The 18555-nt window shown below is 42.5% G+C and overlaps 1 protein-coding gene and 1 long non-coding RNA gene across 6 annotated transcripts in view; one reads left to right on the forward strand and one right to left on the reverse strand.

Moving 5' to 3' along the window:
* Nucleotides 1-812: 812 nt before the first annotated feature.
* On the forward strand, nt 813-14392 carry LOC147034500 (uncharacterized). 2 transcript variants are annotated; one of them, XM_085884381.1, is made up of 3 exons: nt 813-1126; nt 9354-9578; nt 13799-14392. In XM_085884381.1, the coding sequence occupies exons 1-3, from the start codon at nt 1015-1017 to the stop codon at nt 14032-14034; spliced, it is 573 nt and encodes a 190-aa protein (XP_085740507.1). In that variant the 5' UTR covers nt 813-1014; the 3' UTR covers nt 14035-14392. The 2 variants fall into 2 exon arrangements, with proteins under 2 accessions (XP_085740507.1, XP_085740515.1); XM_085884389.1 differs by lacking the exon at nt 813-1126 and adding an exon at nt 6836-7133.
* The window catches only part of LOC147034501 (uncharacterized), a 57468-nt gene continuing 48398 nt past the window's right edge, over nt 9486-18555 (reverse strand). For 3 of the 4 annotated variants that reach the window (XR_015059028.1, XR_015059025.1, XR_015059033.1), the window contains 2 exons: nt 18462-18549; nt 9486-9620 (listed from right to left, as the gene is read on the reverse strand). This is a non-coding gene — a long non-coding RNA (uncharacterized LOC147034501). Of the gene's footprint in view, nt 9621-15305; nt 17621-18461; nt 18550-18555 lie in introns of those variants that run through there. The other variant, XR_015059029.1, reaches the window with a different exon arrangement.

Below are 18555 nucleotides of genomic sequence, written 5' to 3' on the forward strand. Positions count from 1 at the left end.
TCTTTCTTCTTCTCTTTCTTCTTCTCTTTCTTCTTCTCTTTCTTCTTCTCTTTCTTCTTCTCTTTCTTCTTCTCTTTCTTCTTCTCTTTCTTCTTCTCTTTCTTCTCTCTTTTTCTTCTCTTTCTTCTCTTTCTTCTCTCTCTCTCTCTCTCTTTTTCTTCTCTTTCTTCTCTCTCTCCCTTATGCAACCCTCACCTTTTACATTATTACTTGTAGGAAAATTGTTTTCGCGCAACGTGATTTCGCTTGACGCGGTACTTTTCAGGAGTGCACCTTCCACCCAATGTTAAGCGAGGAATTCCTGTAAACAAACTGATTGTTTGAAATCCATGATCCAATTGGCCTCCTCCTGTGTGAAATTTCCCTTTGGATGAGTATTCCGTCGCACCATGTACATATTCGTTATACACCTACCCTCAAAATACCCATTGTCCCGTTCTAAAGTTGAACACATCGTTTCCATATTCGTACGTCCTGCTGGATGGTGAAACTAGACACGAGTCACGAGAATCCCTGAATTTACAAGGACAAATGACCATGTTTCATCAACATTAGAAATTGATGAAAAGAGCGCGGGTTTTCAAAAAAAGAAACTTACAAACAAAAGGTAAAACGTCCACTCTCACCAATCACTACCGTCTCACCACGCACGTACCATGTACGAAGCGGTCCGAAAGTCCGCGCGTACACGATAACTAGGCGGGACCCCCCTCACAATGCAATTTGCTTGTTACGGCTCAAGTCCGACGCGTGGATTTCCCATCGTCGGTGACGTACGCACGTCATCACGTGGGCGGATTTCGCAACGCGGGAATTCCCAACAGATCTCGCAGTTGGAAGTGGCAGCAGCAGCGTCGGCTTAGTCCTTGGTTGTCGCCGAGTGAACGGATCTCAGGATCAGCGGCGGCTCAGATTGTGTAACCGGGACAAGCTCGTCGTTTGTTTGTGTTTCAGCCAACTTCGTGCATCGTCCTGTATGCCTTAGTGCGTACGTACGTACGTACTGCGGGAAATATGAACCGTAAATGCGATGCCGACGAGTTCTACGACTCCCTCCTTCGAGAATGTTTATCGTGTTCATCATGTGATGACAAGAAGAACAGCCGCTGTAACGCTGACTGTAACGGTGAGTCGTGTGTGTGTGTGTGTGTGTGTGTGTGTGTGTGTGTGTGTGTGTGTGTGTGTGTGTGTGTGTGTGTGTGTGTGTGTGTGTGTGTGTGTGTGTGTGTGTGTGTCAGACTGGTGATTCACAGGTATCGGGTGTTGTCCCTCGGATGGGTGTTCCCTCTGTTCCGATCAGTTGGTGCACCTTCTAAAAGACCGCACGGCGTTCCTCGCCATTAAAGGGTACCGTAGGCGAGTTCTCGCCGGCATCCTAAACATGCTACAAATTCGTGCCACCATCGGCTCCACAGCACCCTGCGACGACATGGCGACGTGCCCCTTGTTGTATTGCCGTGAACACATCAGCCCTGTGCCCAAGAGAACGGACCTCCTCCACCAGAAGACCGTCACGTGATTTATTTCGCGCACGAGAGTGCGGAGTGCGCATTCACTCCATGATTGGAGCTTGACGCAGTACTTTAACCAGCAACGTGTTACGTCCTGTCGGTTATATTTATATATTTATTTTACACACGTTTTAATTTAATTTGGCGAAATTCATTCATTCGGGAGTAGCCGACGTGTGAGCTCCTTAAAGTCAGGTTGATTGACGTGCCTGCGTGAGTGTTTCGAGTGCGCAGTAAATCTGGCGAGAGGCGAAGGTTGCGCAGTTCGTGCAATCGCAAACACAGCATCCTATGTGGTAGTTTCGTCCTCGTCACCTCGTGGTGCTGTCTCGGAATTGTATTGCACACGTGACTCGTGTAACCTCATCCAAACTCCCCCGAACTCGTGCACAAAATACGTCACGTCCCGCCCCGCCCATGCGCTTCCCCCCCCCCCTTCGCTTCCCACGCGCACCAACAGGTTCTGGGAAATCGCTCGATGGGCGATTCATGACGAGCGCACGCTCGCCTTTATTGCTCTTGTTTATGGCCGACATGGAAGTTTGTAAACGGTAGTTTATCCACGCTGCTACATTCTTAATTGCCGGAATCCTTCGGATTTCGGAAATTATGTTGGTCGGTTGTGTGTGTCTGTGTGTCTGTCTGTCTGTCTGTCTGTTGGCTGCTCTGAGAGCACCCTTATTCTGGACATTTCCATCTGTCTGTCTGTCCGCGAAACTTTGGTCAAGCCTATAGGGCTATACCACTCAACCGATTCCAATGAAATTTGGTAGGTAGGACCAATATTTCTGGGAATCCTGTGCTTTCGATTATGGGACCCCGGTCCCTAGCAACGGCATAACAACGGCCCTTTAAAGTGGTCAAAAAATCGAAAAAAAAAATTGAAAAATCGAAGCTTAGAGTTCTGTGCGCAATCTATCTCGCTCCCTTCATGCCAATTTGCAGCCCTAACAAAAAATATTTGTAGGAGGAGATAGGTTTTGGGCGAGTACATGTCGAACATTTCAGAAACGGTTAATTGTGAATATCTCTAAGAGATAGAGTTTGATTTTGATGAAACTTGGGTGAAATGTGTACAATGTGGCTAGCATGTACACAAACATGAATGGTTGCTATGCACACCTCCGTTGCTGAGCAACAGCTAAAATACTTTATCGTACATCGTACACTTATTGTGGACTGTACAAAAAAAAATCAATACCTCCGAAACTGGACCTCCGAGGGACCTGTTTTTTTTGTGCCCAAGGAGAATGTCTTACAGCATCATATAAAAAAATAAAATCTTTAGCGAATAGATAAATGGAATTACCAGGGCTGCCATTTGTTGGAGTTTCTCTGGAAACATGCCTGGAATTTCACAAGGCGGGTTTCTGGGCGCAAACTAAGAGGGCTGTGATAATCATATTTATTGTGCTAAATTGAGTGATAGCATGTACATGAATATCGGCTAGTCGCGTCGGCCAGCTTTCCATCTAGAGCGAGCAGCCATGTCGCCTACCGGCTTGTCCGTTTGTTTGTGTGTTTGTTTACCCTGGAGCAGCCACACCGTTTCAACGATCATGACCAAACTGGGTACAGACGTCGGCCATGGTCCAACTTCAGACACTCGTTTTATATGTTCCTCTCTTTGAATCTTGTTACAGTTCAGTAGTTGTTGGAATAAACGATTCGACTTTAACTTTGATTCGGAGTTCACGTCCTTTTCGGTATCATCGTGTCCTCCAACGAACCGTTCGATGTACCCATCTCTTGCTTTACATTTGTTTGAGTTGGTGCTCATGGGACACAAGGGAATGATTGTGCATTTGCATAGCTTGTGTTGCTAAGATAAGGATCTGTGAAGGGGAAGTTTCTAGGCGGTATGTATTTGGGGGGAGGGAATGTTGTATTGTTGTCTATGTACCGAATCAAAGGCAGCGTTACAGTTCACGGAGGGACAGACACTGTTTGTGAAGTTGGAATTTGAGTTTGCCAAGTGAAACGTCCTTTCTTACACGACAGTCGTCTTTCCATGCTGTTTTAAGGTTGACGTGACCTTGCTGTCTGTCTGTCATTGTCTTCTCCAAGTTCCGAGGACTTCTGAACGATGTTTTAATTCAGGCTTTCAGGTGCAGGACTGGGGAAACAGGAAACACACAAACAAATCTTCTGAGCACTTGTTGGACACACGGGATCGAGTGTGCCGAGGTGTGAGAGAGGGGGTGGTCCTCAAACCTTTTGGTCTGTCACTGAGACACCTGAGTGCATCATGAGCAGAGAGGAAGTGAGTGAGTATGGTGGAAGTTGAAGAATGCCAGTGAGAACATTTGGAGTGGATGGCCGGCTGGAGGAACGTCCCAACTGGTCATGGTCGCACACATTTGAACTTGTGTGTGATGAACGCTTGCTGCTCCAGAGTGCTCCATGATCATGCCGTTGGACTCTGAGGAAGTGGGTGTCCTGCAACACGCCTCTGTCCCTGATTCCATATTTCTGTGACCATCTGCACTGCTGCCCAGACTACCTGTTGGATGTTGCTTGGGCCCATGGTGGATGGTCCCCTCGCCCAGTTTTTAAGCACGAATTGTTCCTCAGGCCTAATACGCTGCTGAGTTTCTGAGCACACAGTCTTAACTGACTTTCGAGATTCAGTCGCTTGGAGTCTGCGCAAGTTGTCAAACGGAGAATCGAACTCCTTATTCTCCTCCCCCCCGACGGACTCCCAAGTGTTGAACATTAGTACAAATGTCAGTCTCTCGTGATGCTGCGAAGGAAATTCACAAGTTGTCACAAACTAGTTTTTTTTTTTTTGTATGCACATACACTGTTGAGGCTCGTATTAGAGCTAACACACAATGTACAACAAGGGGAGCAGGGGACAAGAGGGGTGGGAGAGGGAATGACAAAACAAGAGGGAGCAGAGACATGAGGAGATAATATGTGGAAGGGATAGGGATGGGGTGGGGTATACAGGGTAAATAAGATGGACACAACGGGGACTTTCAGGAAGGAAAGCAGGGAATTTGAAGGAGTTGGTTTTGGGGTGGATTGGATGGGGAAAGATAAGAGATGGTGGTGAACAGCTGTTTTGAAGACCTGGAGGGAAGAGAGGGATTGAAGAGATTGTGGGAGTTTCTTCCAGAGGTGGGGAAAAAGAAGAATGAAAGAGTGAAGGTGAGCAGTGATTCTTGATTTTGGTCGTTTTACCAGAAGGGGGTTGTTGGCGGACCTTGAGCACCCTGCGGAAATATGGTGGGGACATATCGCAGAGAGAGAGAGAGAGAGAGAGAGAGAGAGAGAGAGAGAGAGAGAGAGAGAGAGAGAGAGAGAGAGAGAGAGAGAGAGAGAGAGAGAGAGAGAGAGAGAGAGAGAGAGAGAGAGAGAGAGAGAGAGAGAGAGAGAGAGAGAGAGAGATATATATATATATATATATATATATATATATATATATATATATATATATATATATATATATATATATATATATATATATATATATATATATATATATATATATATATATATATATATATATATATATATGAGGTGAGGCCGGAGAGGAAATGGTAGAACACAGAAAGACCACCGATCTGCCTGCGGTGATAGAGTGAGAGATCCAAAGTGATAGATCCTCATCGCGGAAGATACCATTGATCCTAAATCATTGGTCCTAAAATACCAATGATTGTAAATTACCAAAACAGGTAAATAATAGTTCCACATTATTTACCTGTTTTGTACATTTATGTATCTTTGAAGAAGTTATGGTTTTGTGGATAATCTGCTCGTTGTGGTATTGCTGGGAGCACGGCTGTGCCGCTGATGCAGTGCCCCCCGTTTCCAGTAAGCTGGTACTCATTTTGCCAATCTCGGAAGGATGACAGGCTGAGTCAACCCACCTGGTGTTATTTAATGGTTGAAAACAGCTCAACTCAAGACCCGAAGATCTTGCACCAGCCGTCTTATCCGTGAAGCCAACACCAGGTGAACTTGAGCGATAAGCGATTTGTTCAAAGCACAATGAAGTGTTACATTAGTAACCAGAGTTGGTGTCAAAGCCACCCAATGCTCGCCTGTTTATACATTTATCGTTTTTAAAAGACGAGTCGAATAATTAATATTTTTTATAAAGCATTGCAGTGAAGTCTGATCCAAATAATTTTAAAGCAATATATGTATTTGTATATTGTAACCAGTAACAAGAGCGCAAGTGAGCACAATATACGCCCGAACAAGAAGGTATATAAAGAATTGTGCTACTACATGGAAAACAGCATCCTGGTTGCCATGACAACCACTTTAGATGAGGAACATATGTCACGACACACCGTCTCCACAGTCTGTACTTATGTACCAAATATGAAACGTGAAAGTTGAAAACTTTGGGAGTTAGAGTGCGGACAGGAACGGATAGAAAACAGCATCCTGGTTGCCATGGCAACCACTTTAGATGACGAACATATGTCACAACACACCGTCTCCACAGTCTGTACCTATGTACCAAATATGAAACGTGAAAGTTGAAAACTTTGGGAGTTATATTGCGGAGAGGAACGGATGGAAAACAGCATCCTGGTTGCCATGGCAACCTCTTTAGATGACGAACGTATGTCGCGACACACCGTCTCCACAGTCTGTACCTATGTACCAAATATGAAACGTGAAAGTTGAAAACTTTGGGAGTTAGAGTGCGGACAGGAACGGACGGACGGACGGAATCACATAATACACCCCGATATATTTATCGGGCGTGTAAAAAAGTGTGGTCGATAAAAACATTAGAAAGGAAAAAATAACTTGCACCAAAAACTTTAACATTTTCACGCTCACGCCGGGGGTATCGCTATTGCTCTCTGTTCTTCGAACAGGCGAGCTAAAAACTGCTAATTTGCTTTATGAGCTGTGAAGCCTTCAAAAACTTCACATTCATCCGTGTTTCAGACGACACTTTTCTTGACACATATACATAAAAGTAACGTTGGCATTTGTTGCACTCCATCCATCCATTGGGACCATACTCTGTGCAGAGCGTTGGTGCTGCCTAAGCAGTCTCCTTGGCTATATTGGGCACAATCCTGGACAGATTGCCACTCTGACACAGGCTACCAGCAAGCTGGCACTCATTTTGCCGACCTCAGAAGGATGACAGGCAGAGTCAACCCCACCTGGTATTAATTCAACAGGAAAAGGGGGGATTTGAATTCAGGATCCTTGGATCCTAAGCCCACCACCCTAACCATTAAGCCAACACCAGGCATAATGTTGCACTCCCATGTCTGAAAGGAACAGATCTGCAGATGCCAATGACCTCAGAAAGGCAAACTGACTCACGATTCTCATGCAAAGAGGGGAAGGTTCATTGATGCATAACTGAGTTACGTAATGCCGTTGAAGTATGAATGGGAGCTTTGAATGGCTCGGTACACAAATCGGTTTCAGCAGATAGGACCAACTGCCAGGGATTCTAAACAGCAGCCAACAATTACCAGAAAGTCAGAAAGAACGTGGGTGGTGCACGATGTGAGTTGGCTCTACCTGTTGGCATGGTGCAACAATCTCGTCTTGCTGGTGAAGGCTCCTGTTGCTCTGCGTTGGTGGTCGGGTGGAACAATGGATGGAATCAACAGGCCCTGCTGCATTCGGGTACTTCTTTTGCTGTGATGAAGGGTTCATGCCCGATACATCAGTTCTCGTTGCTTCCCACTGCGGAATGGCTATTGGCACGGCAAAACGATAATGATGTAGCTCTACGCATCGCATCGCTACTTTTCAGCTTATTATTTTTATTATTTTGTTTGTAACCTGTGGCTGCCGGTTGCATCACCGTTGGGAGCGCGGCTGTGTGGCTGTGCCACTAATGCAGTGCCCCCTGCTTCCAGTAAGCCAGTAGTCTTTTTGACGACTTGGGAAGGATGACATGCTGAGTCAACCCACCTCGTGTTATTTAACCACCTGACAGGGGCTCAAACTCCAGATATTAAGCCAGACACTTTAACCGTTAAGCCAACACCAGGCATGCTACTTTCCAGGAACTGGCCATTAAAAACAGGAAAGCCAACTTTTGTTGTTCTTGTTGTTGATGGAATGAAAGGAAAAGTTATCATCTTTAACTGGTAGTGTGTAATTACACTGATGTGCCATGAGTGATGCAACAATGTTGCATTACCAATTACGTTGGATATTTAATCGGTATAGCGGAATTATATTTTACAAGATTGGTGGAGAATTTCATTTGAATTGACATCACTTCCAGTATCCTGCAGACCTACACAACATACTGTGCACAAAAGGAAACAGCAGATAGGAGACACATTCATAGCAGTTGCTGAATTAGTTGCATAACTCAGTTGCATAGGAATGCGTCCACACTTGCTTGCGTAATTCAGCTGCCTGACTATGAATGGGTCACATCTGAGCTGCTCGGTCTTGCGCAAGGATCGCAAATGCCCCCTCACATTAGCACGGTTGTGCTTATCTGCCCGCTTATGTCACGACCTCCAAATGCCCAACAATTGGAGGTTAGCAAAGAGGTGGGACTCTGTCTAATCAAAATATCTCATTTTTTTGATTATAAAACTATAAAAGAGTTTAAAAATTATTCCGAGCAACGGTGAGCTGTAATGGATGACATCAACAGGAGGTTGATCGGGGTATACTAACCGCCGAGGGAAGAAAAGACAAGTTGACGTTTCAGTCGTTAACCCTCCATCGCTCTTTTGCTCCGATGAAGAGATAACCCGTGAAATGCCAGCTTATCTTTGCTTCCCATGGTGGTTAGCATACCTCGATCAACGTCCTTTTGATTCCATTCATTGTTCTACCCGTCGGCCGACACACATGGACACTAACCTTCACATATCGTGCCATTAGCCCTTTACACCAGAGGTGTGTTTACTGGCAAGACAAAAATGCAAATACTTTTTGTGAATAATAAGGCAGATACACTATTTTCTGAGAAGCACATGTATTTGTGATGAAATTATAAGAAAACTGATGAGGGAATAACAGCAATGTAATCCACTTGTTAAGATATGACAGCAGGAATCCATAATGTTGTCAGAAGGTGAGTACATTGTTTTAAAGTTATTTAACAGGCGATTCAATAGTGAAGGTGTAGTTGGCCGAACCCAGATTCTTCGTTTCCCTTCTGTTTACCTTTTTAGGGAAAATTGGGGAAAGCAATTTGTTTCCGTCAGCCATAGTCTTTGTCGTGTTATACTGCCTCCTCAAATTAAAGGCAGTCTGTGGCTTCTCTGTGCTGCCTGTGTGATGATGCCTACCCTTGATCTGGAATGTAAATTAACTCACACCCTATTAGACAATCCATGTCCACATCGGTGAGTCTCGTCATCCTTTCTTGCTGCGGAATGCAATAAAACCGTTGCCTGTCATTGGCCGTTGTGATGCCCGGCCTTTCCTGTTCCATGCAGCACCCTCTGTCATGCTGATCTATAAAGCCTCGACCTCTGATAAGGAAGAAATAGAACCCTAGGACAGCCACGTTGCTGAGGCCTTGATTGCGAGGTGCCAAACGTTAAGCCTCTCATTTCTGAAACAGGAGATTAAAGAGGTGTGTGTGTGTGTGTGTGTGTGTGTGTGTGTGTGTGTGTGTGTGTGTGTGTGTGTGTGTGTGTGTGTGTGTGTGTGTGTGTGTGTGTGTGTGTGTGTGTGTGTGTGTGTGTGTTGTTTTGCCCTCCACTTCGAACTATCTGGTCAATTTAGTTTCAAGAAAATTAGCTTACAATGCAGAAGCTGCTATCAGAGAATGTAATGAAACATAAAATGGATGCAATGATGTTATTGTCATTTCCCTCATAAAATTCATCGACAGGAGTAACATTCCTTCTTGTGTTTCTGCTTCAGCGCAACAGGAATCGGGGGAATGGATCCCATCACCAAAGCCAACTCAGTTCGTATCAACAACAGACATTTTGAGTTCACCAACAAAAACACTTGGTCTTGGATCCTCTCAAGAACACATTTACTACATTATTGCTGCTGTATTCTTCTTCCTGATCCTCACCCTGGGACTCCTCCTGCTGCAACACAAGGTCTTCCATTTCCTCAAGAAGAAGCCCAGACGAACTGGTACGATTTCACAAGTTCAGCCACAACACTTGCACTCGGCCACTATAATGTGTAACATTGTAAGGGTCAACAAGTTCTTTCTGATGGTACCTAAATACTTTCAAAATTATCAGTCACCATAATTGCACGAGTTGAGAATTTTCACTTAGAGCAACAACAGAACAGCAACAGAGCAAAAGATTTTTTTTTTTACAAATGAATATAGGGAAAACAAGAACGGCACTCGGTGGAGCACATACCTCTGCCAGGCTGAACAGTTTACATTTTGTATCCCACCGATCGGTCGGATCTGGATCCAGATGTGAACCAAAATCAAATCAGCTTGTTCTTCTCACCTAACCAACTCGTCCACCTAGTTTTGTCATCACTCATCCACAACTTTTTGAGATGTAGTGCTGTACATAGTTTTTGGCACTGTCTCTCAATGGCGAAGAATCACCTGAGAATTTAAAAGAAACCTCGGATCCGTATCCACAATCAGATCTTCATCAAAATTGAATCGACTCGTCCTTGTCAAATACGCAACCTGTCCACCAAGTTTCATCCGAATCCGTCAACAATAAGTGACATAAAGATTGAAACTATGTCAATGTTTTGTTTACATATACATCGCTTCAATGTCTATATCATCCCTTTTATATATGCTGCAGTACAAATAAATTTTTGGCATGTCCTGGAATATTGTGATTATCTCATTTGGATAATTCTTTTTAACACCCCGTTCTAATCCTGTTCTTGCCATTAACTAAATTTAACTTGTCAACATCCCTTTAAGCTTTAACATCTGAAGGCAGGGAATTTGACAAGGTTACCATCACATTATTTTTGGCAGTGTTGTGTGAGATCTTTAACACCCACAACCTAAATTTTGATGGGCAACCATATTTCCATCTCCATTCAAAGGGTGGGCTCAACGAGCCCAGTGGGGATGGAAAGAAGTTGGGTGAAGGGAGGGGGGTGGTTATGATTATACAAAGGAGGGAGGAAAGTGGCTGGAAACAGGCTTGTTGAACAGACCCTTGGCTTATAATCGTTGGTCTCATGCGCATATAATGTGAAGGACTACCAAGATAGATGCAAGTGATCGTTCTTCATACAGATACAGCAGCACCCCCACTCCTCAATTGTGTGTATGTGTGTGTGTGTGTGTGTGTGTGTGTGTGTGTGTGTGTGTGTGTGTGTGTGTGTGTGTGTGTGTGTGTGTGTGTGTGTGTGTGTGTGTGTGTGTAAGAGCTAACACAGAGACAAGGGGAGCAGGAGACAAGAGGGATGGAAGAGGGAAGCGCAAAACAGTGGGGAATAGACACATTAGGAGATCTGTGGAAGGGAGAGGGATAGGGTAGGGTACACAGGGAAACAAGATGGACACGACAGGGATTTTCAGGAAGGAAAGCAGGGAATATGAAGGAGGTGGATTTGGGGTGGATTAACGGGGGGGGGGGAGAAAAGATCATGGTTTTGGATGGGGAAGTATAAGAGATGGTGGTGAACAGCTGTTTTGATGACCTGGAGGGAAGAGTGGGATTGAAGAGTGTGTGGGAGTTTGTTCCAAAGGTGGGAAAAAAAGAGGAATGAAAAAACAAGCAGACATAGACTGGTACTTACTAAATCATCAACTTGACCTCTGACCTTGTCTAATAAAAGCTGTCTCTAGAGAAGGTAGCGACACAAACCAGAAGTTTCTACGATGATTCTGTACCAAACCATCAAAAATCGAATGTTTGACCTCACCGTGACCTTGACCTTTGACCGATTTTGACCAAAATCTAATCGGCGCTAGCCATCACTCTCCTGAATCACGTGGTGTAATTTGACATTGGTAGCTTCTTCCGTTCTCGAGTTATCGTGCCTACAAACAAACACACACACAAACAAACACACACAAACACACAAACAGAGGACGGAAGTCATCAATATACTTACGAAATCTAAAGATTTCGTAAGTAATGAAGGTGAGCAGTGATTCTTAATTTTGGGAGTTTAACCAGAAGGGGGTTATTGGCAGATCTTGAGCGCTCTGCGAAAAAATGGGTGGGACAGATAGCAGAGAGAGAGAGAGAGAGAGAGAGAGAGAGAGAGAGAGAGAGAGAGAGAGAGAGAGAGAGAGAGAGAGAGAGAGAGAGAGAGAGAGAGAGAGAGAGAGTGGGGCGGGGGGGGGGGGGGGCGGCGAGGCCAGAGAGGAGACTGGAGAAGACAGAAAGCATTGTCAAGTGACTCAGTATAGGTGCATGGCAATTTGTCATTTGTGTGTGCTATGACATGCAAATTCTGGATATTCATGGGTAAACTGGGGAACATGTCAAGGCACATGTTGGCTGACCATTATATTGCTAGAATACATGTGGGTATCATGTTGTATAATGTTTTATGGTGCATGGGAATGTTTTTCCATTCGTATATAAACAGTACTGTATGTGTCACTTCTAGACATGGTTTCTCACACGTAGAGTATATTGTCTCCTGGTTGAGTTGTCTGACTGGCACTACACTTTAAACCTTGCTTTCTCAGAAAATTGGTTTTAATACCTGATTACCAAATTAAATGAAAGAAAATCAATCTAATAGGCCATCGATTTATTGTTTATTATATCTAAAGTCAAGTCATACTCGTATGTCGAAATGACAAATCGAGTTCGCACACAAGATATGCAGGTTAAATTTGAGAAATCACCAGACATATCTCATTTGAGATACCTTTTTGATACCCTGCCCAGCCATCCTTTTAGCACGTGTTAATTACACCAGTAAATTTGTTCTTGCTCGCCCGTGACAAAAAAAAAAAAAATCGATCTTCGTTTTGGCTCTAATTTATTTTTGAAATATTTGCAATCTGCTTATACCAGCTGCACACAAAAAATAAACGTGGTGTGAAACATTCCTAGCTCTTGGTTTAAACTGTTATCCTAGTTAATTTTGTTTATTGGGCTGGTTCAACAACTTCCTGAGGAAGTGTGATACTGGTTAAAGATATTGCCTTTTCGTTTTACATGCGAGAAGAGGCTAAACCATGGGGAAAACCAGCCTTCAAAGGGAAAACGTGAGCCGACTGTTCATCCGCTTGCACACACTTGTAGGAAATGCAATGCTGGAAAATATGAAGGTGTAGTTCTATCTTTGTCAGAAATCCTTCCGTCTACAACACACCAACAACACTGTCTTAAAGCCAATACTTATCTTGAATATTTAATTTTGCTTTAAAAAAGAAAAAAAATCTCCCCTTTGACATTTGAGATCTTTGTATTCAAGAGGCAGTTTATGTGGTCAGAAGTTGTATGCATGTAGTGAAAATAGTTTGAGTTATTTTGTTCATCTGTACTTTTCTTTTCTTACTGTGTTGGTTAATAGTGTGCCTCTGCAGCTGTCACTGGGGCCTTATTTATGCTTTTCCAGCTCTTCATGTGTAATCTTCAAGATTACATGTAGTACGTGGCAGTATATTGGACTTTGTGCAAGGCCTCTAACCCCTCTAACCCCTCTAACCCCTTGCACAAAGTCCAAAATACTGCCGCGTATGATTTTCAAAAACAAACAAACACTGTTCCTTTTCCTTGGTGTACAAGGTTTATACTTTTTTTAATACAATTTTTGTTTTGTGCTTATTAAGCCTAATGGTCTTCTTGTTGATCATGTACAAAAGGACTTCTGCTCCCTCTCTTTTTACACTACAGTACAGAGTACTCCTATTCTACACACACACACACACACACACACACACACACACACACACACACACACACACACACACACACACACACACACACACACACACACACTGCTTCTCTACTCTTGCTGATGTTTTAATGATGCATGTATTTTACATTTCCTTTGAAAGACTTTCCTTTTTCAAAGTTCAATAGTGGGAGTTAATGTGCATATATTTTTATTATTATTATTATTTAAAAAAAAATTGAAATGTTTAAATTGAAATTCAGTCAGAATGTTATTAAAAGGAAAAACCTTTTACATACAGGAGAAAAAAAACAAACAAAAAACTACAAAATACAACTTGTACAGTATCAATAACATCCAATTTAATTTACTTTTGTTGCCTTGAAAAGTCATAAATTTTTTAATCGAAGCTTTAATTTAAATTGACATCCTTTTGGTCATAGAGAAAAGCATCATATCCAATTTGGTCGGGAGTACTTATTTCTTTCTTTTTGCAATCACAGAAAATGACACCCTCTTACATTGTGCTTCTTGTGCTGTTTTCACTCTAGGACAAGCCTGTGGACAAATGAACACTGCAGGAGGCAGGGAACAAAACTGCACGGAGATGGAACCACTGCAGGTAGCAACCTTGCACATGAGGCCTTGCCAACCTTGCCAACCTGAGACTACGGTGGTGCCTATAACAGAGTCTGGTGATGGAACGTCTTGCTTAGTGCCTACTGGTTATGAGTCAAACTCTGGACATGCACTACCACTACCACTACTAACATTGGTCTCGGGCTAATAGCCGTTGCTTGAATCCATTCGTTGTGAACCACAAATGAACTTGATGAATACACCAAATCACAAATGAACGATTCATGTCAGGAAATGGTTTTAGGGCAAAGGTACTCTTATCGCTCTGAAATCCAATACCTCTGTTTTTCCTGTGGATGTGTTTCATTAATTGTAATTATTTTTGTAACTATCAGATGGATATAAAATAAGAAGGTTCTTGAAAGCTGGGCTCTTCACAAGGCTTTCAAGGGTTGGACTTTGGATTCTGCCCAAACCTCTTGGAGATTAATCTTATATTAAAGAGGAAAATATTGTACAGAAGTGTGAATTAAAGTTATGAAAATAAAGTTGCTTATTGCCTTGAATTCATGTTGTGACTGATCAATGAATTACTCGTGAAATATTTTCCTGTCAATTTGAAACTACAACTCTAAAAATCAATTTCCACTTTACAGCTACGAATGAGCAAACCATATTATTGCTAAATCTGAGCCATTCCTGTGATACTGTTCTCACTGAAATGTATTAATGAAATGCCAGTTTGTTCATAATATTTACTTTTTATTATTAAGACTCACATTGGAGCTTGTATATAAATCACATGCCGGACAAAGACATTGGTGTAATTGGTGTACTTTCATGCAAATTACATGGACATTATTAGATAACGAGTATAAAAGCCCGTCAAAATGATGGGTTGGAATTATTTTATTTGAAATATTCAAGGAGACTGGAAGATATGATGTTTCAATTCGTAGCAAGAAAAAAACGTTATTTTAAGACACTACATGTACAAATGTGACCCTATCTTCTTCATCTTCTGGGACGTTTCATTTTGACGGTACAGCCTCGTGAGCATGCCAAAGTCTGAAGCCTCGGCCTAGTGTCAGGTGTGCTTATATCTTCTTTATTTATTAGACATCCTACAGACGTAAGTGAACACTCGTTTTACTCTGCGTGTGTTGCACATCATTTGCAGTGAATTTCACCTCCCTGTGCCTTGATTTATTGTTAGTTTTTTCAATGCTTCTGTACACTGCTCTTGAGGTCCGGTTGCAAGTCACCATCTACATTTCCAACAGAAGAGATGTAATTATTCTTTTATCAAAAATGTTTTTCGAGTTATTTAATCCTGAAAAATAGACCGTAGTGAACACACAGTCGTGTTAAAGATTGGCCTTTAAAACCCTTCTTAAATCGTCTTTATGAAGGGGGACAGACAAATACACAAATACCCAGTTTCATAACTCAACATAGCATAAGGGATTTGAAACTGGGCTCCACACATTTGGAGTCATTTGTTCAGATACGAATGCTAAACAGACCAACTCAATTGTGTATTCATCAAATCTAAAATATTTTGAACATTATGGGAAAACATGACCACATGGCATGATGTACCTCAAAACCTTGTTTATTGAACATATATTTACCTAGTGTGAAATAAAAAGCATGATTAAGCAATTGTTTCACTATAGTCTGTCTGCCTGTCTGTCTGTCTGTCTACAGATGTCAGTCTATGCTCGAGGAACTACTTGATTTCAATTGAATGTTATATTTGAACACTGTAGAACACGAATCTGAACACAAATCTGCAGTTTAGCAGAACATTGGCTCTGAATTTGGCAAATTCTACGGAATCTCGTCCCAAGCTTGCATAAACAGAGAGGAGTAAGGCTGCCTGTCTGGCAGTCAAACAAGATTGAAAATCATTCCAAACAGGAAAGTTACTATTTTTAGGTAGTCACAAATGCCACAAACAACAGGCACGAGGAACTAATGCAACGTGCATCAATGGTGGTAAACTTCTGGAAAAAGTTTTTTTTTTCCTGCAGCCTTTAAAACCTTGATTAATTTCAATTGAATTATATACTCGAACTACTGTAGAACACAAATTGCATTCTTACCACTTCCAAATTCCTTATGTTTTTCAGTACTTGGACAAAATATTACACAATTTTACGCCATCTCGACCAATCAAATCAAATTTGCCGTTCACGCTCTCAGTATTGTGGAATATCCATCCATTGGGGCCATACTCTGTGAAGAGCGTTGGTGCTGCCAAAGCAGTCTCCTTGGCTATTGGGCAAAATCATGGATCGCCACTCTGACACAGGATACCAGCAAGCTGGCACTCATTTTGCTGACCTCAGAAGGATGACAGGCAGAGTCAGCCCCAACTGGTATTAATTCAATAGCTCAGGGGGATTTGAACTCAGGATTCTAGAATCCCAAGCCCGCCACCCTAACCGTTAAGCCAACACCAGGCATGTGGAATATCGAGATTAAGACAAAGTGGCAGGTCGTAGGAAATGTAGATTGTGTTCGGAAACACAAAGCAAGAGTCATGTCCTTTTTATCAAGACTGTGTGGGGGTTAGGTGTTGGAAGAACTCTAGTTATTGTAAAGGTTAAAAAAATTTTTTTAACAAAACCAAAGGTATACATGTGGTCAACTATATCCATTGTTTTTAAATTCCAATAGTAGGTAACTGCCTTAACAGCATTCTCAGACCTATTTACCTCAAGTGTTCCGGTTCAGTGAGGTTATAGAATTGTGGGCAGGCTTGGTGCCAGGATTTTAGAAAGAGGAAAGGTGGGGTGTTCATTTTCAGCATTACCAACTGTGTACGAGCAACATCAACAGCCAACCTCGCTCCCAATTGTATGTGATCAACAGTTCAAATCCTTCCATTTTAGCTTCATTGGACAAATAAAACATTTCGCCCACATTGTTCAAATTCTGCCAAACAAACCATTGTTCTTTTGATGAACACTGCATGCATTGTAAACTGCCTTTGATTGCTGGATATCTTGCTTTCTATTTTAACTTTTAACGAATGTTTATTCAGTATCACTTACTCATCCCTACCTATTTCTGATTGATTCACATAAAGCAGCATTTTATGACACTACTACTACTACTACTACTACTACTACTACACCACTACTTTAATAGCCACATTCAATTCCATCCTCTTGTGGGGTTGGTTGGCCATGGGGAAAGTTTGTGTCCAATTACTTTCATAAACCTGACAACCTGACAGTTGACTGGAGCTCACTTGTGCAGGAATGTATTTTTGTTGCATACAGTGTCGAGGCTTGTGGAGGAGTGAGAACACAGAACGGATCAAGACGTAACAGACCAAAAGCAACAGTGGAAAGAAAGGGAGTGTGGAAGGGGGAAGACACACCAACAGCAGGGTTGAGGGACAAAACAGAGGGAGTCCGAAAGAAAGAAGGGATGTGGGGAAAAATGAGGGCTAGCAGAGTGAACGGGGTGAATAAGATGGATACAGCCGCTAACTCTCAATCACAGAAGTGGAAGGAAAGATTGTGAACTTGGGAAGAGGTGGGCTTTGGGAGGGTTAATGGGGTGGAAAAGATCATGGTTGTGGATGGGGGATGACCCGAGATGGTGGTAAACAGCAGTCTTGAAGCCTTAGAAGGAGGTGGAGATTGAAGAGAGTGAGGAAGTTGGTTCTGCAAGCAGGAAAAAAGAGGAACGACTGAGTGGAGGTGAGCACTGATTCTAGATTTTGGAAGTTTCACCAACAGAGGGTGACTGGTAGATCACGTGCACCTTGCAGAAACCTGGAGAAACCGCAGTCACCCAAAACAAATGTGGTATTTGTTTAGAGTGCCTGTGAGAACTCACAAACTCTTCATTAAAAGACACCCAGGAATGTTTAACGTCCACCAATTAATGCTACAAACAGATCCACATCCAGCTTTGCATCCATCTGAGGGACAGCACCCTTTGTGATCCACTTGTCTGTGAAGCATCAATCCGACAGTTTAGAGTTCGGCGAGACATTGAACCATTGAACCCTGTCTGGAGATCTCAAAGCGATCTCGAAGGTAAGTGCATCACCTCTGCACCATCCTTTACCTTTCATTACTTATGTTTAATACCTCTGTAAAACCAAGCTGCATGAATAAAATTTTATATAAAAGATTTCTAAAAAGAATACCCTGTACAAAGCATAACCTGTGTAAAACTTATTTCCCAATCAATGTAAATTAATTAGAAAATATTTATAAATAATGACATCTCTCACACACACACACGCGCACACACACACACACACACACACACACACACACACACACACACACACACACACACACACACACACACACACACACACACACACACACACACACATCCCCTAGTTTTCTACAATAGCTCGATGATAGTAGGTAGCATGAGAACTACTGCACATATGACACCACATCAGGACATATATGTCATGCTGCGGTTTAGTTCACGTGTATGTATTGTTTGTGCGTCAGTGTGTGTTTGTGTGAGCTTCTCTGGAGTTTTGCACTGTGAATTTGTTGAAAGTTTTCATTCCCTGTGGGTGGAGTTCACCGCTAGTTAATGCTGAATTGTCTATGTTATCAACAGTCCATATGTGTATTTTAAACTCACCTGGAATAATGTAGTTCCGGGGAGCTCATGAGATGGATGGCGTGTCATCAGTCCGTCCGTCTGTCCACAAACACTTGTAACTTCTTCTCTGAAA

Source organism: Eptatretus burgeri, chromosome 1 (genome assembly GCF_056783735.1).
Source record: "Eptatretus burgeri isolate ZD-2024b chromosome 1, Ebu_testis_v1, whole genome shotgun sequence".
Lineage (NCBI taxonomy): Eukaryota > Metazoa > Chordata > Myxini > Myxiniformes > Myxinidae > Eptatretus > Eptatretus burgeri.

Excerpts from the sequence above, each read along its gene's own strand:
- LOC147034500 (XM_085884381.1), top strand. The coding sequence starts at position 1,015 with ATGAACCGTAAATGCGATGCCGACGAGTTCTACGACTCCCTCCTTCGA. Across the intron at positions 1,127-9,353 it reads CTGTAACGCTGACTGTAACG|CGCAACAGGAATCGGGGGAA; the intron begins GTGAGTCGTGTG and ends TTTCTGCTTCAG. Across the intron at positions 9,579-13,798 it reads GAAGAAGCCCAGACGAACTG|GACAAGCCTGTGGACAAATG; the intron begins GTACGATTTCAC and ends TTTTCACTCTAG.